Source organism: Lissotriton vulgaris, chromosome 2_1 (assembly GCF_964263255.1).
Source record: "Lissotriton vulgaris chromosome 2_1, aLisVul1.2, whole genome shotgun sequence".
NCBI classification, from domain to species: Eukaryota; Metazoa; Chordata; class Amphibia; order Caudata; family Salamandridae; genus Lissotriton; species Lissotriton vulgaris.
Window position 1 is genome coordinate 835,154,453 of NC_141687.1, and position 21,693 is coordinate 835,176,145.

At 46.3% G+C, this 21,693-nt stretch overlaps 1 protein-coding gene across 1 annotated transcript in view; it reads left to right on the plus strand.

Moving 5' to 3' along the window:
• The window catches only part of NDUFA10 (NADH:ubiquinone oxidoreductase subunit A10), a 200,055-nt gene that overhangs the window by 19,244 nt on the left and 159,118 nt on the right, over positions 1-21,693 (plus strand). The window contains exons 2-4 of the mRNA XM_086956253.1: positions 10,580-10,748; positions 17,233-17,448; positions 18,750-18,836. Coding sequence (XP_086812379.1) covers positions 10,580-10,748; positions 17,233-17,448; positions 18,750-18,836 — 472 coding nt within the window. The remainder of the gene's footprint in view (positions 1-10,579; positions 10,749-17,232; positions 17,449-18,749; positions 18,837-21,693) is intronic.

The window sequence follows — 21,693 nt, forward strand, 5'->3', positions numbered from 1 at the left end:
CAGACAAGAAGACTAAGGTTACTGGGACGTCCAATATGTACAACTTGTTAAGGGAGGGGGGTGTGAAGGAAAACCCAGTGCAGGTGAACCCTCTAACTAGGCGCAGTGCTTTCAGTGCTCGTGAGGGGAAGGGTACAGGGGATACAGGGTACACTCCGAGGCGGTAACTACTCAGTAGGGACGCTACGACGTCCAACCCACCCTGTTACCCGACCCCGTACCTTGTCAAGCCACGTTCCTCCCTCGGGACCGTGGCAGGGCGAATCACGGGAACGTTGGCCTCCTGGCTTCTCGAACACAGCAGGGCTCGTCTCCAGCTCGTCCTCCTTCCTGGTCTCACTCGCGTTGATCCTTCCGGTCCGCAAACAATCCTCCACGAGGGAAACGCCGTCCGCCGAGGAAACAGTGCATCCGCTTTTTGACGTTGCTCCGTAGAGAAGGGGCGTGGCTGACGTACCTGGCTCGTTCCAATTAAAGGAGCCGATTCCCATTTCAGTAGGAGTCCAGTGTTCGTCTTTCTTCTCGCTCCACTCGGTCTCGGGCAGCTGTGGGGACAATGCGCAAGGTGAGAGGGGTGCGGCGGACCACCAGTCCAGATCATTACGGGGTTCACCCATCACCCCGTCACATATCTCCCCCCCTGGCATCTCCCGATCGGGGAGAGGAAAGACCCTGGACAAAAAGTCAGCATTCCCATTGTCTTTGCCCTTACGATGCTGAACAGAGAATGAGTAGGGCTGTAGTGACAGGAACCACCTCAACACTCTAGAGTTTTGGCTACTGTTCTGGTGGATCCATCTCAAAGGGGCATGGTCAGTATGTAGGAGAAAATGGGTCCCTTCTAGATAGTATTTTAACTTGTCCACGGCCCACTTAATGGCCAATGCCTCCTTCTCAATCGTGGAATAGTGGCATTCCCGAGGAAACAATTTCCGGCTCACATAGAGTATCGGGTGTTCAATCCCGTCCTCACCTACCTGGGACAACACAGCCCCAATGCCCACATTTGAAGCGTCCGTCGCTAGAATGAAGGGCTTAGTATAGTCAGGGGACATTAGGACGGGTGAAGTAGTCAGTGAGGTTTTCAGGGAATGAAAGGCATTCAGAGCCTCTTGGGATGGTTGCGTAAACTTTTTGTTTGTTACTTCCTTCCTAAGGAGATCCGTTAGGGAAGCCGCGGTCTCCGCAAAGTTGGGAATGAAGCGACGGTAGTAACCCACCAGTCCTAGGAACGCCCTCATGTCTCTTTTGGTTGATGGGAAAGGCACCCTCTCGATTGCCCTGATTTTCTCAGTTTGAGGGGCAATGGCCCCGTCTCCCAGAACGTATCCTAGGTAGTTCACTTTGGTGAAGGCGGCCCTCGACTTCTTTGCATTAATATGCAATCCTGCTTCCCGTAAGGCCGACAGTATAGTCTGCAAGTGTCTTAAGTGTTCGTGCCAACTAGAGCTGTATATGACGATGTCATCCAAGTACGCAGAGCTGAAGTTGGTGTATGGCCGCAGTACTTGGTTCATGAGACGTTGAAACGTCGCTGGTGCCCCATGTAGGCCAAAGGGTAGAACTGTAAATTCAAAGGATCCTTCATCTGTCACAAAGGCGGTCTTCTTCCGATCCTCCTCACGAAGAGGCACCTGCCAATACCCCTTCGTGAGGTCAATGGTGGTGATGTAGCGGGCGTCGCCTATCTTTTCCACGAGCTCGTCCACTCTGGGTATCGGATAAGTATCGAAGTGTGACACCGAGTTTAGGGCCCTGAAATCCATGCAGAATCTCTTCGTGCCATCCGGTTTGGGGATCATGACGATTGGGGAAGACCAGGGACTCTGGGATGGTCGTATTACTCCCAAGTGAAGCATCTCCGAAACCTCCTTCCGAACGGCTTCTCGACGTGCGGCTGGAATTCTATAGGGCCGTTGTTTCACTATCTTTCCTGGTACGGTGTCAATCTTATGTTCCACTAGAGTGGTTCTTCCCGGAACATCCGAAAAGACGTCTGAATAGGGGGTCAACACTTCCTGTAACTCTTCTTTCTGTTTTGGGGCCAGATCGTTATTCACCACCAACTGTGGTAACGAGGACGGTACCGGGTCTGCGGGTGCGACCACATGACTGTCTTGAGGGGGAGCCCCTAACCACTCCTTGAGTAGGTTGATATGGTATGTTTGTGTTTTCTTCGGAGATATTTGTAGCCTATAAGTGGTTTGTCCAATGGCTTCAATCACTTGATACGGTCCTTGCCATTCATTTTTGGAACTGTTACCTATGGAGGGAAGCAGTACCAGAGCCCATTTTCCTACTGCTATCGTCCGTAGTTTCTTCCCCTTATCGTAGTTTGTTTTGATTCGTTCTTGTTGCCGGTCGAGCGAAGAATTAGCCAATTCTCTCAGCTTCCCCAGCTTGTTTCGTAGTTGAGTGGTATACTCCAACATTCCTTTCTTCTCCATTGTTTCTTCGGTTTCCCACAGTTCTTTAGTCATTTCCAACAGCGACCGAGGAACTCGTCCATACAGCAATTCAAACGACGAACAGCCCAGACTGCTCTGTTTTTGGGACCTGATCACAAACAGGGCTAAGGGTAGTAGCCGGTCCCAGGATGGCCCTTCTACAGACAGCATTTTTTTCAGGGTCGCTTTGAGTGTCTGATTGTATCTTTCTACGAGGCCATCTGTCTGGGGGTGATATACCGAGGTTTTCAGGTGTTTAACTTTCAAGAGTTGGCACACCTCCTTCATTAACTTGGACGTAAATGGGGTCCCCTGGTCTGTGAGGACCTCTTTTGGAAAACCGACCCTAGAAAACAGTTCGACAAACTTCTCTGCAATGGCGGACGTTGTAGTGGTACGTAAGGGAAATGCTTCCACAAACCTGGTGGCGTAGTCGACCACAACCAAAGCATAAAGATGGCCTCGAGGAGTTTTCGGCAGTGGACCAATAAGGTCCATCCCCACTCTTTCGAACGGCGTCCCAATGATAGGCATCCTCTGTAGGGGGGCGGCCGTTGGACGTTGCGTGTTCCTCCGTTGACATATCTCACATTTTGCACAGTAAGTCTGTACATCCTTATAAATGCCGGGCCAAAAGAAATGACGGAGGATTACATCTGTAGTTTTTTCCTTGCCGGTGTGACCGGCTGTTAGATGGGCATGGGCAAAGAACAACACCTGTTCTCTAAAGGACGTTGGTACTAACAACTGTAGATCCCCCTCATTCTGGGCTTGTCGATACAGCAATTCTTTTTTTATCAAGAATCTGGGGAATGTCTGGTTGGGGTTTCCTTCATTCGCGTGAGCAGACTCCCATGCATTATATAAGGTTCGATCTTCAGCCTGTGCAAAGCGGAAACTTTTGTCCGCGACCCAGGGGTCGGGAGAGAGACTAACGTTTTTTGGAGACTGATTAGTGTTTAAGGTTTCTTTGAAAAGAGAAAGGAACTCAGGATTATCGGTACCAAGTATCATGTCCTCGGGTAGAGAGTCCACCACCCCCACCCGCACTTTACAGGGTTCTCTTTGGGGCAAGTACAAAGTTAATTCAGCTACTGGGTAGGGTTTCACGTCGCCATGGACGCAACGTATATACACTGTGGCTGGGGTAGAGACTTGTTCAGGTTTAACAAAACGGTCCTGGACGACCGACTGTCGGCATCCGGAGTCTAACAGAGCTTTTACTATGAGACCGTTCACCTTCATACTCACATAAAAGGCACTGCCGAGCTCCGCTGAATACATAACGGTCCTTGGTAGATAGCCCACTTCCATGGGTTCTTCTGTAGGCTTTTTCCGCGGACACATTCTGGCGATGTGACCCCACTCTCCACATTCGAAACACTGGGGCCCTCTGTTCAAGGGAGAGATCATGCCAGCCGGGCGGGACCGAAATGCTTCTGTCTTTACTTGTGGTTTCTTGTCCGATTTTGACGGTATCCCCGGTTTTTGAGTTTTTTCTGTTTTGTCATTATCCCAAACTACAGTCCGCGGTTGTGCTCTTGAAAAGTGTGACGCCATTTCAATTGCTTGGTTTACGTCCAGATCAGCATGTTGACGAAGCCATCTTTGTGTGGCATAAGGCAGAGCCTCCATGAACTGTTCCAGATATATCTTGTTTAGGATTTCCTCCTTCGTGCACGTTTCCGGTCTTAGCCACTTGTTGGCGGCCATTCGTAGTCTAAAGAAAAGGGTCTTTGGATTCTCTCCAGGTGCGCCTCTCTCTTTACGGAATTTTACTCGGTAGGCCTCTTGGTCTAGCCCCAAATGGTCAAGAATGACTTCTTTAATAGTCGAATAGCTGGTACTCCCCAAAGGGTTGGCGGCCTGATAAGCGGATTGGGCTTCCCCAGTGAGAAGCGGAGCAAGAAAAAACGGCCACTTCTCTTCTGGCCATCCCATAGCACGGGCCACCCTCTCGAAATTGAGCAGAAAAGCATCGGGATCCTCTCCGGGTATGTATTTTTGTAGGGCTACCCCGCTATGATGAGGGGTAATCTGTCGCACTTCTCCTGATACGATTTGAGTGGGAGGCGGCATTGTTTTAAGGCCTTCGAGTTGGGCCGATACTGTGGACTTAATTAAATCCCTATCCGCTTGGGCACATTGTATCTGTTGCTGTACGGCCCACTCGAGCTTCTCTTGGCCTTTAATGATATGGTCTATGAGGGCTTCCATCTCTTTTTGGCAGATAGTAGATGTTTCTGATCCCACTTCTGACACCAGTTGTCCCAGGGGAGGTTCCGGATGTTGTTCCAGACTTTCAATTATCTCGGGGTTAGGAGAAAAGACAAACGTAGGGGCTTTGATTAAGGACTTTAAAGAAGGTTTTATTGGAATGTAAGTCTTTCTCTGCATAACAAGGTGATCAATCCAGTAGGGGAAAACAGTCTTGAAAAGAGTTCAACAAAATAACGGTAGGGGTTGGGACACATCCATCGTTAGCTCTGAAAGACCAGTGGTAGGGCTTCGGGCCAGTTCTTCTCTCCCGTTGCAACACGGCGTTGTCCGACAGCTCCGCCAACACCCAAAAGCGAAAAGACAGACAAGAAGACTAAGGTTACTGGGACGTCCAATATGTACAACTTGTTAAGGGAGGGGGGTGTGAAGGAAAACCCAGTGCAGGTGAACCCTCTAACTAGGCGCAGTGCTTTCAGTGCTCGTGAGGGGAAGGGTACAGGGGATACAGGGTACACTCCGAGGCGGTAACTACTCAGTAGGGACGCTACGACGTCCAACCCACCCTGTTACCCGACCCCGTACCTTGTCAAGCCACGTTCCTCCCTCGGGACCGTGGCAGGGCGAATCACGGGAACGTTGGCCTCCTGGCTTCTCGAACACAGCAGGGCTCGTCTCCAGCTCGTCCTCCTTCCTGGTCTCACTCGCGTTGATCCTTCCGGTCCGCAAACAATCCTCCACGAGGGAAACGCCGTCCGCCGAGGAAACAGTGCATCCGCTTTTTGACGTTGCTCCGTAGAGAAGGGGCGTGGCTGACGTACCTGGCTCGTTCCAATTAAAGGAGCCGATTCCCATTTCAGTAGGAGTCCAGTGTTCGTCTTTCTTCTCGCTCCACTCGGTCTCGGGCAGCTGTGGGGACAATGCGCAAGGTGAGAGGGGTGCGGCGGACCACCAGTCCAGATCATTACGGGGTTCACCCATCACCCCGTCACAAGCCCCTTTGCTTTAAAAGAAGACGATGACAGACGCGGGGCTCCCGGACACTTGAGGGCATTGCTGTGGGGAGGAGGGAGGAGAAATGCGACACGGCGGGCAGGGCAGGGGAGGGGGCGGAGCGGGGAGAGGGTGTGAAAGCAGCAACGGCCTTTGAATTGAAGCTAAGCTTCACTTCAAAGGTGTGGGAGGAGTGCGGCTGAGGGAACAGACGGCGATTTGGTGATGTGCACGCGCATTTTAGGTCAATGAACTTGCGCATTGACCTAAAAGCCACGGGCACAGCACCAAATCGCCCAGCCCAAACACCCCTGCTTACTTACCCTACATTGATTTTAAGCCTGCACTTCAGACAGTATTTTTCAAAAGTATGCACATTATCCCACTGAGCTACATTATTATCCACTGTATTGATGGGTCATGCTCAGGCAACTTGATGACTCACTGAGCAGTTTATGGTAAACTACTACTCGGCAAAGATGCATTCATGCCACTGATTAGGCTATGTACGAACTGAGTTGCAATCCGCCGCTTTAAGTTAACACATTCAGCTTTGTTCTTCTGAAGGACACGTGTTTAACTATAATCTTCCACAAACTCGGTTAACCAAGATAAAAACAAGAGATTAAAGCAGTTTGGCAGAACGTGAAAAGAGCAGCAGAGCTAAAACAATCGAACATCATCTGAATGAACACTTGCCGGTTGAATGGGCCTCTTGTTGTTTGGGTCTCTGCAAATGACTTCCTCCTTTCCTGGCACTTATTGTTTGCAATTATATCTTTCACTTGTGACAGCAGCTCCTGTTGCTTCACCTGTGGCAGCAGCTCCTGTTCTAGAGACTGCCTCCAAATTGTCCAGGGTTGCCACTTTAGTGGTGGAAGAATGTTTTTCTGGGTTGCACATGTGCCAGAAACAGATAAAACAACAGGCTTTGGAGTTGTGCAGAGCAACAATGCTTTGATATTCACTTGTATTTTCAATAGGCATGGTGATGCACATAACATGGACCCTTTTGACGGGTGCGTCTACAGTGAAGTGTTTAGAGAGAATTACTTCGCGAAAGTTCTGTTCAAGCTCGGAACTCGTATTTCAAAAAATAGAAATACATTTTTGCTCGACAGAAAACCGTGTGCATTGTTTGCGAGTGGCTGCGGGTTGATTTATGGGGGTGGGGCTGGTGCATATAATTAAAGCTACATTGCACGGCACACTTGAAGTATTTAAGGCATGTCCTGTACACGCTCTGAACTTGTATTAATGGGGTCAAAGTTATTTCAACATTTATTAGATAAGTGAAATGTTCACTCGGGAATCATGAAAACAATTAAAGGAAAATAATATAAAAATATACTCGTGGCTATGTACGTTGGCTATCACTATTATAAAAGCGTGTTAGTAACTTAAGACTTTGTGTCCAAGTGGTCGCATGCCACGGCAATGCCACCACGACCATTTCTAAAATGTACATTTTGACGCTACAAGTCACAGAATGGAACATACGGTTTGGGGAAGAGGTCATGAAAGAGCCTGACGCAAGGTGAGGCACATAAAATGGGGCCTCTTGACCGGTGTGTTTACAGTGAAGTGTTTAGAGACAATTGAAAGAGTTCTCCATCGCCAGCCTCGGCCAGACCCACACGAGAGGAGGAATGAGGGGCCATCACATGCCGGAATAGAAAGAAGCGCGAACGCCGATATGATAGCCCACAAAAATATTCAGTGAGTGAAATCACCTGGGAGAGAACCAGGCACCGAAAGGAGGGGCATTTACAACAAGCGCAGCAGCGAAGCCCCAAAAGTGAAACCATTTGTAACCTGACACAACACAGATGGCAGGCTGCGTGCGCTGCTGACTTAGGAGCTAAAGAACAGGGTTCCGATCCTCGGCGTGGGCTGCATTATTTACTTATTAAACAAGGATTGCCTTACAAGTAAAGGGACATGATAAAAACAAGCCAGCGCTGGAAGGAAGGAGAAATGCGAGTCACGGCCGGAGGCCGGCCGTGAAAACAATGAGAATTTATATATGATAACGCGCATGCTTTGAAGTGAAGCTTCACTTGTGTGTGGGAGGAGTGCGGCTCGGCTGAGCCAGAGCGCACGCTGGGGGAAGCTTGTGGGGCGGAGCTGCTGGGGAACAGATGGCAGATGGCTGGCGATTTGATGCTGTGCACGAGCATTTCACGGGCACAGCACTAAATCGCCAGCTAGTTAAACCTCTGTTTAAGCCCCTTTATATCGAGCTCCTGCTCAATGCGCATGCGCATTGAGATAGGTCGCTCGACCTAATTACACTCTGAATTCTTTACAATGAGCAGTGTTTCTCGGATTGATCATTACAAATATATCGGATTTTCTGTTATATGCCTGCACTTTGTCCTGGTTTCTCAGAGGCCCTAGGTTCAAGGGAGGACACTTCAGTGGTTAAAATTCAGATACCTGAAATAAGACATATTCCACCCTAATAGGACACAGTATGCCCATTCCTCAAACTGGTGACGTGAAGTGAAGACAGTGATCCTAAAGTCAGAGTCTGGCTAACTGATGCTGCACTGCCAACAGTGGATATGCTCATTGTGTGAACATAGAATGCAGCCAGTGAAGGCTTGCCACTAGATGCAGTTTTTCGATGGTCCATGCATGTCCTTGATCTTTAGTATAAGTAGATTTAATTTATTACTGTCAAGGCCATATAGATCAAGCCTCTTGAGACTTTATTCAAGCTCCTTTTATCCAGTTCCCCTCCACGCAGATACAGTTACATTGGTCTTGTTCTTGCTCTGAATCAGTGAGCTCCTTCTCTCTGTAGGAGAGTCTGGCCCTAATCACGCTGCGAGCAGGAGACTGCAATAGGGCTCTGTTGATAACCATGACTGATATCAGCCTTGGACAAAATAGCAAAACAGTGTCTTGGGCAAATGTTTTTGTTCTGGTGCTGGAGACCTTCCCCTGGATTCGGAACAAATACTGGCTTTCAGCTGTCGTATCTTAAACAACACTCAGCTGCTCTGGCAGTACTCCAAGCCCAGTTAAAAGATGTTCCTTGTTCAATATCTGTACCTCTAGCCAGTGTGGCACAGAACATGTATTCCACACTGACCCATTTGAAGCACAACAGCAGTGCCGCCACAGGTGACCTCAGGCATGTGCATTCCATGAGTTAGTGACACAATTATAAGAAAAAGTATGGTATTATCTGGAAGAACTGCAGAAAGGACAAATGGGGCAGCCAAACTGTCTATTCAGTATTTAGCTCTATAGCTAAGTTTTGTCCTGTCAAGGTTTACAGGTGGATTTTCTAGAATATACATAAAGAGAACCGCTGCCTTGTACTGCAGCATTAGTCATCATAGAGTACACCTAATCTGGACACTCAAGTACATTAAAACTAGAAACATGCCCCAACGTGTCAGAAGCCGCTGTATACCCAGGAGTAAGTGAATGTTCCCAGTTACGGGGCATGGAACAGACCTTCTACTAGAAGGCCTGTAAGTACTCTCCAGGTGGCACGGTTATAAATGCACTCTGTATTTGGCTGTTGCCAGCCATCCATTTATCAAAATGATGGTGAGGGGTCAGTGTTCAACCTCCATTTTGGGCAGCGGTACACTTTGGGTGCACCCACAGAGCAGCAGTAGCCTTGTAAGGTATGACTTCTCTACAGTTGACTTGCAGGTTGTCAAATTCACTAAGGGAAAAACCAGAGGACGAAGGGAAGAAGGCAAAGAAAGGCAGATGGGATAGCTATCCACACAACTTAGAGCTTTGCCTTTCAGCCTTCCTCAATGAAAAATGTAAAAATGAGAATCTAGGACAGGGCAGCACAAGCCCAGTAGGAACTAGGTCAGATTTAGCATTTCTCCCATTAATCAGCAAACTGAACCGAATAGAAGAATTTCTAATCCTTCTCTGCAGCCACCTAGCTAACCAGAATTACACTGCCATGCCAAACCAACCTCTAGTTAGAAGGCCCCAGTCGCTGCTCATCTAGATTGACTGTATCGAACACCATTTGAATATGCGGAGTTCCTTTATGAGGAAATATTTGTTGTGAATGGGGTGCTCTAGTTATGTTTTTTCACACAATCTTCCAGTGTAAAAATGCCATGTTTTCTAGACAAAACACATGTCCTCTTGCTCCAGCTCTTCCAGAAACCTCTTTTTGCAGTAGTAGCTGAAACTCCTATATAATTGTGAATCCTGTAACACGGCACTTGACTTTAAGATTATCGAGTTCAGATGAGTACCAATTATGACTCTTTGATGGCACTAACGATTCATCTTTATAATGTCTGACAACTTTATAGTGGCGGAAACGGAATTGATGTTAGTTAGAATTTTTAAGCACGAAATTAAACGGGTGGGGGTTTGAAAAAAACATCGGGCCGTTGATTCCAATTGATGTATTTTGACTCAAGTCCTTACTAGTTCCTGAAAAGTGCTCCTTAATTAGAGTTGTAGTATCTCTTTACATTGTTTCTACTTTTTGTTTTATAGACTGTCTTTTTAGACATAAGGGTTTTGTTTTAAAAGTTTACAAATGCAGTAGCTCTGTGTTGTGGCTCTCCACACTCATTGAAGGCCTAAATCCTCATCCCCTCCTACATGGCCACCTAAATCATTGCTTTTGTTGTTTTAAGAGGAGCTATTCACAAACCAGTTACGGCTCATCTAAGTTTTTACAAGGAGTCCTTGGTATCTACAGGCAGATTGCATGTCTCATATGAAAACCTTCAGTCAGCTGTACCCCTTTTCAAGGTGAACTTTCCTGCTTACCGTAGCATGATAATTTACATTTTTGAAAATTTTGTTGAGTCACTTAAGATTTCTGTTCACCTCAAACAAATGTAGTGTTACAGAAAGCCTGCGAAAAGGATGTGCCCTGTGATCCTGATAATGTTTGTTTATTCTCATTTCCACAGGTCCGACCTCATACGATTTCACAGCGCAACCTGAACTATGGCTACTTGGCATACATGCTGGGCGAGAGGAGTTTGAAAAAGTTCAACAAACTGAGCAAAATCATTACTGTGGATGGCAACTTGTCTTCGGGCAAGGGCCAGCTAGCACAGCAGCTGGCGAAAAGCCTAGGTGGGGATTAATTGTATTCATGAGTTTGAGTCTTGTAGGAATGTGTTATAATTTGTTTTCATTATTTTTCCATCAAGGCACTCTCCCTGACTTGTGGCACTGCAAATGAGATGGACTTTTGAGACCAGTGGTCGAAATTGGTTTTCTTTTATAAAGTTATACCCTGTCACACCCATTTGTGAGGAGCAGTTTTATCTTGGTCTTAGGGTTGCTTCACATTTCTGTGCAGAAAAGGTTGTGTTCGAGGCATATGAGCTGTAGATCATATGCTTAAGCATAGATCGCCATCTAGTGTTGGGTCCGGATGTTTGCACTTTGTTTTTGCTTGAAGAAGTCTTTCCAGTCACGAGGTAGCTGACTTCTCCTTTTGGTGATAGTGCGCATGAGCATCGACGCCACCCGTAGATTATTTTTTTCCGCCATCGGGTCCGGATGTGTATTGCTGCGCTCTGGTTAGGCACAGTTTCTCGGACCACTTCGATGCTCAATCCATACCCTCAACGGTATTGTTATCGACTGCGATTCGTCACGTATCGTCTCAACTGTAAAATCTTTGATCGGAGAACTCGTGGAAGGCCATCGGGCCTACCCATGCCGACCGCTCTAACAGTCGATGGAACCGACTCCATTCAAGTTATATCCCGGGTGTTGTGCTAAATTTCCACGCACCGACTTGCACAAAGTGTGCAACCTCTGTCTGTCCTCTGAACACGACGAGAAAGACTGCGACACGTGGCGATCGTTCCGATCAGAAAAGACTCTCTTGATCGTCAGGCTCAACGTCACGAGATTCAACAGCAAAGCGCACTGGACATCTTCGGCGAAGAGTCTTACTCGAACATCATGCCCAAGGAGCCGAAGAAGAGGAAGAACATTTTTCCGTGTCTAAATACGACTCAGACATCTGCTCTGGTCCTTCCTCTGCCTTCGGGCCAAGGTCGGCACCGACAACATTTTTCTGACGCCCCTCCTTCGTGCTCAGCTCCGAAACATAAAGAAAAGCATTCCGGTTCGGACGCGAACCGATCCCAGCTCGGTGCCACCCCAACACCTTCGGCACCGAAGCACAAGTCTAAGCCGACACCTCCGGCGCCGAAAGGCTCAGAGCCGTAACCGGCAACCAAGGATAAAGAGACTCTGTCAAAAGAGCCTTAGTTCTATTACTCCATTTCGGATCCGAAACTGAAAAAGTTGGTGATTCACCCTGATACAGGGCATATTCAGACCCACCAGAGGACTACCCCATTCCTCTGAAGAAGAAAAGTGTGGGTACTAACCCTTCTCCTCCTTACATTGCACCTGCTTCTCTTATTATTCCTAATTTACTTATTTCACCTGAAAATTCACCACTACCACCACCACCAACTTCCACTAACCTATAAGCTGATGGGTATGACAATCAAGATCCCCCACAGGACACTGAGGCTTAGCAGGACTATCACACTGATCCAGATCAAGATAATGATCCAGCTTTGTACCCCTCCAGACCCTCTCCACCAGATGATAACATTGGGTACGTTGAGCTCCTTAATAGGGGTGCTCAATATCACGGGGTGGAGTTACATTCAGAGACATTGGAGCAAGATTTTCTCTTTGAGACCGTTAGCTCCTCTCACATTCAGTCATACAATGCCTATGCTCAAAGCATCTTAAAACACAATGACTCAAAGACCCTGTCAGGGCAAGAATTATTACTCCTAGGGTGGAGAAAAATTATAAGCCTTTACCTATCGACCCTACATACATTAAAGGACAGTTACCTTTAGACTCTCTTGTAGTCTCTAATGCTCGCAAGAGAGCCAATTCCCAAACATCAGGTGAAGCTCCTCCTCCAGATAAAGAGTCCAAGCTCCTTGACGCCTCAGGCAAAAGAGTAGTTTCACTGGCAGCTAATTATTGGCATATTGCCAATGCTCAAGATTTACTGGCTCGTTATGACAGGGCTCACTACAATGAGTTGGAGAAACTCATGCAGTTCTTACCAGACGAACATAAGACTTAGGCTAACAACGTTATTCAAGAGGGTATGCTCATTACAAACACATCTATCAGGTATGCCCTAGATGTGGCAGACACAGCAGCCCGACAATTAACAGAAGTGTACTATTACGTAGGCATGTTTGGTTGAGAATTTCAGGTTTCAAACCTATGGTGCAAACCTCCATCCTCAACCAACCCTTTGATAAGGAACATCTCTTTGGACCAGCAGTGGACACGTTGCTGGAGGTAGCAAAGTCAATGGGGGCTTTGCAGTCACCCACCAATAGGGGTTCCTTTAGCCTCTCCTTTTCTAGGGGTGGCTCTAAAAACATATCCTCCTCTTACAAAGGTAACAATCAATTCCCCTCACCAAAGGATTTTTTCAGAGGAGGTTTTAGAGGAAACAATGGTAAGGGAAGACGCAGAGGCAACTCCACACGCTCCTCTCTCACCGGCAAGAAACAGTGACTTCCATCCCATACCCCCAGATCATTCTATTCCTGTAGGGGGACGTCTCCCAATTTCTCCCCGTCTGAAACTCCATCACTTCAGACAAACGGGTACTGCAAATTATCCAATTTGGTTAGTTCCTGGAACTTACAGTCAATCCCCCAAATATCCTTCCAAGACCACATGCAATGTCACCGTAACATCTCTCTCTCTCTCTCTCTCTCTTAAAGCAAGAGATTCTCTCACTCCTAGAGAAAAAAGACATAGAACCAGTCTCATTACAATACCAAGGGACCAGGATATACTCTGTACTTCTTAATCCCCAAGAAGGATGGCTCTTTAAAACCTATATTGAACCTCTGACAACTAAATTCTACATCCAATCAGACAACTTTTATTTGGTCACACTTCAGTAGGTTCTCCCGCTCCTTCAGCAAGGCTACTTTCTGCCCACTCTGGATCTAAAGGACGCCTTGTTTCCATATTCCCATTCACCCTTCTCACCGAAGGTATTTTAGGATTGTGGTAGACGGCCAACATTATCAATTCAAAGTCCTCCCATTCGGAGTAACTACAGCACCCAGGGTTTTCACAAAGTGTCTGGCAGTAGTCGCTGCTCATCTAAGAAGACAGCACATTCACATCTTCCCCCTACCTAGACGACTGGCTAATAAAAGCCAGATCACAACAGAGCTGCCCACGTCGCACTTGAAGAACAGTCCAACTGCTTCACGACCTCGGGTTCTCTATAAACCTCACCAAGTTTCATCTCCATCCACTCAACATACAAGTATGTCTAGAAACCACAATAAACACCCATGAAAGATCTATTGTATCTCAACCCAGTCAGGATCTGCAACATGTAGACTCTAATATCGCAGTTTCAGCCGCAACACTCCTCACCAGCTTGAGTGTTTATGCAATTGATAGGAATGATGGCATCTTGCATTTTAATAGCTCCTTACGCGGGACTCCAAATGCGTCCCCTACAGGAATGCTTAGCACGTCAGTGGAACCTGGCTCAAGGTCAGTTATCAAATCTAGTGTTGGTAGATGGGTGCACTTACAGCTCTCTGCAGTGGTGGAACATACAAAACCTTTTCAATCGACCCGGTTCCACAGATAGTGCTAACTGGTTGGGGCACTCCTCTCCAGACACATACTATTCAGGGCATGTGGACTCTGCAACAGAAACTACTCCACATAAACCATCTAGAACTGATGGCAATTTTTCTAGCGTTGAAAGCCTTTCAAATTCATCTAGTAAGCAAAGCTGTCCTGATTGGCACAGGCAACATGACAGCAATGTACTATACACAAAAACAGGGAGGGACACACTCTCTCCAGCTAGCCCAGAGCATCTGGAGATGGGCCATACCTCAAAAGATATATCTCTTTGCAGATCACCTCCTAGGAGTAGACGACCAGATTGCAGATCTGCTCAGTTGTCAACTGCAGCAGATACATGAATGGGAACTCCACCCTCAAGTTCTGCTCCCATTCTTTCAAATGTGGGGCTTCCCAGGTTTGTTCGCCACTCACCTGAACTCAAAATGCCCAAACTTCGCATCCAGGTATCCACACCCATTGTCCAAAAGCAATGCGCTATGGATGAACTGGTCAGGGATATTTGCTTCCGCTTTTCCGCCTCTCACACTCATTCCGTTAGTGGTTCGTAAGCTCAGACAACAGTCCCTGACACTAATCCTAGTTGCTCCTACATGGGCCTGTCAGCCATGGTTCACAACCCTGTTGGAACTATCAGTAGTTCCTCACCAAAAACGACACCTTATTCCCAATCTTCTCACTCAGAACCGTGGAGAGATAAGGCATCCAGATCCCAATCATCTCAACTTTGCAATCTGGCACCTGAAATCCTAGAGTTTGGTTATTGTAATCTTCCCCCAGACTGCATGAATATTATCAAAGAGGCTAGGCGCCCTACCACAAGAGCATGCTATGTAGCAAAGTGGAAGTGGTTTGTCATTTAGTAACAACAATAAAATCAATTCGCTAGATTCTTCAATTCAAAACATTTGCTACCTACTACCTCGTTCCAGTTTAGCGTACACATCTATACGCTTACATCTTACTGCAATAGCTGCATATCTACAAAACACAACATTTGTCTCTTTTTCGATTGCCTGCTATTCAAGCATTTATAGAAGGACTTAAGAGGACTTCCACCTGCTCCAGTGTGGAATCTCAACATAGTCCTTACAATCCTAATGGGTCCTCCTTTTGAGCCATTGCACAACTGTGAACTACAATTTCTCACTTGGAAGTGAGCCGTCCTCATGGCCATGATATCCCTAAGAAGAGAAGGTGACCTTCAGGCACAAAGCATAGAAGAACCATTCTTACAGATGCACCAAAACAAAGTGGTTTTAAGAACTAACCCCACATTTTTACCTAAAGTCATTTCTACCTATTATATCAACCAATCTGTTGAGTTGCCTGTGTTCTTCCCTCAACCAGATTCAGTGGCATAACTTGCTCTTCATACCGTAGATGTCAAAAGGGCATTACTATACTACATAGAAAGGACAAAACCTTTCTGAAAAACCAAGTAACTTTTTGTCGCTTTTGTTCCACCACACACAGGCAATCCAATATCAAATTCAAGTATTGCAAGGTGGATAGTTAAGTGCATTCAAATATGCTACATTAAAGCTAAACACACATTAACAGTTCCCCCTAGAGCGCATTCTACTTACAAACTGGGGGCTTCTATGCCATTCTTAAGGAATATATCCATAGATGACATATGTAAAGCTGCAACATGGTCTACACCAAACACATTCACAAAACACTATTGTGTAGATGTGTTAAGACAGCATGCTAGTGTGGGTCAGGCAGTTTTATGTACACTATTTCAGACAACTGCAACAGCTACAGGCTAGCCACCTCTTTGGGAGATAACTGCTATGTAGTCTATGCTTAAGCATATGATCTACAGCTCATATGCCTCGAACGGAACATGCTACTTACCCAGTATGCATCTGTTCTTGGCATATAGAGCTGTAGAGTCATATGCACCCACCCGCCTCCCCAGGTAGCTTTACCTATTGCTGTAATATCTTAATTAGATACTTTATACAAGGACATCTCTCTTCACTACTCTTACGAACTCCATCATCATCATTTACGGCAAAACAATCTAAGGATAGAGTGGATGCTCATGCCTATTATCACTGAAAGGAGGAGTCCACTACCTCGCGACTAGAAATACTTCTTTGAACAAAAACAAAGTGCAAACACCCGGACCCAACACTAGATGGCTATCTATGCTTAAGCATATGACTCTACAGTTCTATATGCCAGGAACAGATGCATACTGGGTAAGTAGCATTTTCCTTTCACCTGAATATATCTCAATACTGTGATGTGGAATTTCAAGTACTTTTCTATTTGTAGGGTCTGCTTGATAAATTTTGTGATAGACAGTGTAGGGTTTTGATCAATCAATGTGCATCATTCCAACAGCGTTTTCCAAGTAGATTCCTCCACTCTTCTTAATGTATTGATCATGCTTAGTAATGGCCTAAGATCATTCAATAGTAGAAGCTGATAAGGAATTTTAGTCAATAGACTATCTTCACTTGGCAGAAACAATAGGACTTAATGAAGAGGTTTTCAGAGAATGAGGCTGTTCAACCAGGATGTTTCTTGAGTGGATGGCTAATGGGGAGTTCTTCACAATTATGGTTGACGACTGGGGATACCTTCACTAATTTGAGTCACTGGATGTTCTTCCTGCATGGTCTCATGGGGGACTTTTCCCCAATAGATGGTCAGTGAACCCCTCTCTCTCCCACCCATCACATTAGACGCCGATACAGTAGCTATAGGCTGCTGTATACACAATGTTCATTGGCCGTTATTCGTTCCCTTCATGTTTTCATTTGACATTCGAGTACCCCCTTACTGTGACCCAGTTTGCCTACCGATTTGTCTTCCTTCTTACTCATTGATTGCCTTCTTGTCTTCTTACAACCTCCATTGACAACCCCCTTGACCTCTTCTGAACCTTTATACTTTGTTTTGTTTTTAGGACTGCATTATTTCCCACAGGCAGATGTTCACTATATGGACAAGCTAACCGGAGACGGCTCAATTCTAGATCCAAAGTACAACGGGTTTTGCACCCTTGAGCAATTCTATGAGGATCCCAAATGCCCTGATGGGAACTCATACCGGCTTCAGTTCTGGATGTATAGTGTCCGCATGATGCAGTACTCGGACGCCTTGGAACACTTGCTGAGCACAGGTTAGGCTTAAATGTGGGACTGAATGTTTGCTACATATTGGTGGGTGAAACTAACGTTTTCAATGCTGTGGCATCTACTGATAGACCTCATTCTGCTGTATTACACATTCCTTGTGTGCAATGGATGCAGTGTTACTTTTCTTATATGGAGATGTTTGATGGATAATTTTGTCTATGAAATTTAATGCTGCTCGATGAAGGGTGTAATGACAATTATGTGGTGTTTGCTGCTCTCGCTTTTGCTCCCTTCAGCCTAGCTTTGCTGAGATATCCTCATCACTTATCATAAATTCCCAATTCTTCCAGCCGCTATTTTGCATGAGGTATCCAGCTTCTTCTTTTTTATTTTCTCCATCTATTGTGAGACACTCAGCCAGGAGGTGCATTAACGTGTGAACCTTTGAAGGTGTGCTAATGATGGATCCTACATGCTATAAGGGCCATTTATTCCCATATAGTGTTCTCTCCAGGTTGTAGATGTCCCCTCTTTTTACGAGCGACTGCCTGCTCTTAACTAATGATTTTTGGGGGCTTTTTAGCATTAGTTTGTGTGTTCTTTCCTGCTCTATAACCGCTATACTAAGTTTCATTAGATTCCAAATTCACATAAATAGGGGAAGCAAGAGAGGGCTCTCCTCTTTTTGAGTGTGGTCCCCAGTAACCAAATAAAGCAGAGAAATTCTTTTTCTCAATATTAATTATTTCAAACAAGTTGTTCTTTATTTAAGTTGCTAGAACTGTGTGCTACATTTTCACTGCGGCAGATTCCTTTCTTTTAGCTAAAACGGGCTCCCATCCTGCCTCATGTGTTGCTGCTGATCTCCACAGCCTGCTTTCCATGTACAGGACTAATCTGCAGTAATCCTCTGGGAAATCCTGATGCCATCCCCGTAGCCTTCTGCCAAAACCTGCAGTTCACTATTAAACCCTACAGCCCTCTTCCCATCATTCCTGTCATTAGCTCTTTGTCTATTATCAGTGCCTTCTGGTATTTCTCACTGGAACCAATTGACGATACACAGGCTGCATTGAATCCTCACTGCCAGTACTACTGCCCTTACTAATGGATACATCGAGTCTCAGTTTGTGCTCCTAGCTGTCTGTTTTCCATGATGTTGAGCTGACCGTATATGGCTTTTGTAACAAGCAGTCTTTTTTGTTTTCAGTGCATCTGACAGGCTCCTACGCCTAGATTTGGTTTGAAGGGATTTCATTGATTTTAGTCTCCCTGCTCGAGTCTTGTCTTCAGGTCCCAGCACTCCTAATTGTCCCCTAGATAACACTGTTTCTTTACCCTTTAGGACAAGGCGTGGTATTGGAACGATCCCCCTTCAGTGACTTCGTCTTCCTTGAAGCTATGCTCCAGAATGAGTACATCCGAAAGCAGTGTGAGTCCTTCTCTTTTGCGTAATAGTGCTGAGCAAGCTTTGATACAGTATGGTCCAGCAGCAGTGGTGACGGAGTTGAATGAATGAATGAAATATTATTTATATTGCGCAGCTATGCCCAATGGGCGTCAAGGCGCCTAATCCAAATAACAACTGTGAGCGGATAGAAACAGAGCCTACTGGTATGCATTGATAAAAAGCCAAGTTTTCAATGACTTCCTAAAGAGGTCAAGGGAGGGCAGTATTTTGATTTCCAGGGGGAGTGAATTCCACATCAGAGGTGCCCGTATGGAAAAAGCTTTGCTCCCCCATCTAGCCTTCTTGGCTCTGGGAATTACCAGTTGATTAAGCTCACTGGATCGTAGACATCTACTCGGAATGTATCTAGAGAGTAGCGATCCAAGGGCATCAGCCGGGCCTGCAGTTAAAGCCTTATATGTAAGGCAGAGGAGTTTAAAAGTAATCCTTGAGGGGATGGGGAGCCAGTGGAGGTTCTTCCTCGCTAAGGTCATAGATGCCAGCCAGGGCAGAGCGAGAGCAAACCGCGCTGCCGCGTTTTGTATGACCTGCAAACGCTGAAGCAGGCCTTTGTTGGCCCCGGCGTACACTGAGTTGCAGTAATCAAGCCTTGAGCCAACAAGGGCGATCACCACCTGTTTCCGTGCCTGTGGGGACAAGTAGTGTACGATTCTTTTCAAGGTCTTGATGACACCCCAACAGGTAGCCACCGTTCTGTTGACCTGAAGCTCCATGGAGAGCTGGGTGTCAAAGATGACGCCTAGGTTCCTGGCAGATTGTGTAGGTATTGGGCAGCTACCTAAAGAAGGAGGCCACCAATCATCTGACCACATGCCCTGGTCCTTGCCAAAGACCAGGACCTCTGTCTTGTCCCCGTTCAACTTTAGGGAGTTGGCAATCATCCACTCTGCAACAAGTTGCATGCAGGCCCTAAAGTTGGAAGCGGTTTCACCCACAGAGTGGGTCAGGGATACCATAATCTGCGTGTCGTCGGCATACGACACTACCTCCATCCCCTGAGATCTTACTAGTCTTGCAAGGGGGGCCACGTAGATGTTGAACAGGGTCGGACTCAATGCCGACCCTTGTGGCACCCCACATTGCAAAGACTTAGCAGGGGAGAGGTATTCACCTAGCATGACACGCTGCTCTCGTTGGTGAAGAAAGGAGCTCAGGAGACTGAGTGCCGGTCCTTCTACCCCTGCCTCCCTTAACCTAGATGTTAAAGTAAGGGGAGACAGGGTGTCGAATGCTGCTGAAAGATCTAGCAGCACCAGTACGGTGGTTAGACCCAAATCCACTTTTCTGCGGATGTTGTCCATGACTTTCGTCAAAGCAGACTCCGTGCTATGCAGCTTTCTGAAGCCATGTTGGGACCCGTCCAAGAAACCAGAGGTATCGAGGAAGTTTGAAAGATGGAAATTCAAATGGGTCTCCAACATCTTAGCAGGGGCCGGCAGCAGAGAGATGGGTCTAAAGTTCTTCAGTACTCCAGGGTCCAAGGTGATCTTTTTCAGCAGCGGCTTTACAATGGCTTTCTTCCAAAGTGACGGAAAAATGCCCTGTTCCAAGGCTCCATTCATTACTTCCAGCATCAAAGGAAGAATGATCTCTCTGCAGTTCTTCAGTACTTTCAGAGGAACTGGATCAAGTGGGGATGACGATTTAGTTTTGTCCAACAAGCTATTAAGATCCTCTAGCGAAAGGGCAGGGAAATGTTCAAGGGACTGAGAGGAATCTTTAGTCCAAGCTTCCAGTCGTTTAATTTGGGAGAAATCCTCAGAACTAAGCGAGTTCCCCTGCGACTTTAGAGCTATGTAGATATCATCTATATTTTTGTAGAAAAAGTCTGATATATCATTACATAGCTCCTGGGAAGCGACTACAGGATCAGGGACCTGGAGAGAGCACAAAGAGTCCACTATTTTAAAGAGCTCCTTGGAGGATGTTAAAGAACAGGTTAAGTTGGAAAAATAGTCCTGTTTTTCCTTACTGACTCTCTTTTTGTACTCTCGTAGTAGGCTCTTATAGCCTTCTCTATCCTTGAGATCCCAGGATTTACGCCACCTACGTTCCTTCTGTCTGCATGTTTGTCTGAGAAGCCTCAGATCGTCGGAAAACCAGGGGGCAGTTGGCTTCTGTCTAGCTGCAGGTTTCAGGGAAGGAGGAGCTAGTTTGTCAGCGGCTCTGGTGATAGCATCAGTGAGTTCTTGGGCCGACTCATCCACCTTCCGCTGAGTTGAAATATGGGCGTTGAGAATAAAAGGGGCCACAGCCTCCTTAGTAAAGTTTTTGAAGCTCCTTTTAAATTGTTTTTTACCAGAGCCCACAATGACAACGGGGCAGGGAATGTCTAGAGACAGCGGGACTGCTAGATGGTCAGACCAGGTAATTGGGACCGGTATACCAACCTCTAGTCTAGAGTCGTTGGAAAAGCTGGAGTAGCTAAGGGGCACCACCGAAGCGCTGTAACCCGGGAAAGATGGTGTGGATCAGTCATCATGGGCAATACAAGATTAGCTGCATGATTAAGGACAGAAAAGATATTTTTATAGGAGAAAGCATAGTTATCTAAGAGTGCAAGTTCTGTACGGTCTGTGAGTTAAGTGGGGGGTTCGAGAGCTCAAATGAAGGATATGCTGTTATGAAGGCGAGGAATGTTAGCCGTCCATAGAAATATTTTGTGAACTTCATCTGGATTTCTAGATTATAAATGTGTTTCCAGAGCCACTTTAAAAAGTTATGCTGACACACACAAACCCCTGACCTCTTGCTGAAATTGTCAAACCTAAAAAAAGCTTCTGGAATTTGCATTGAAGCTGATAGACTGCATGCCATG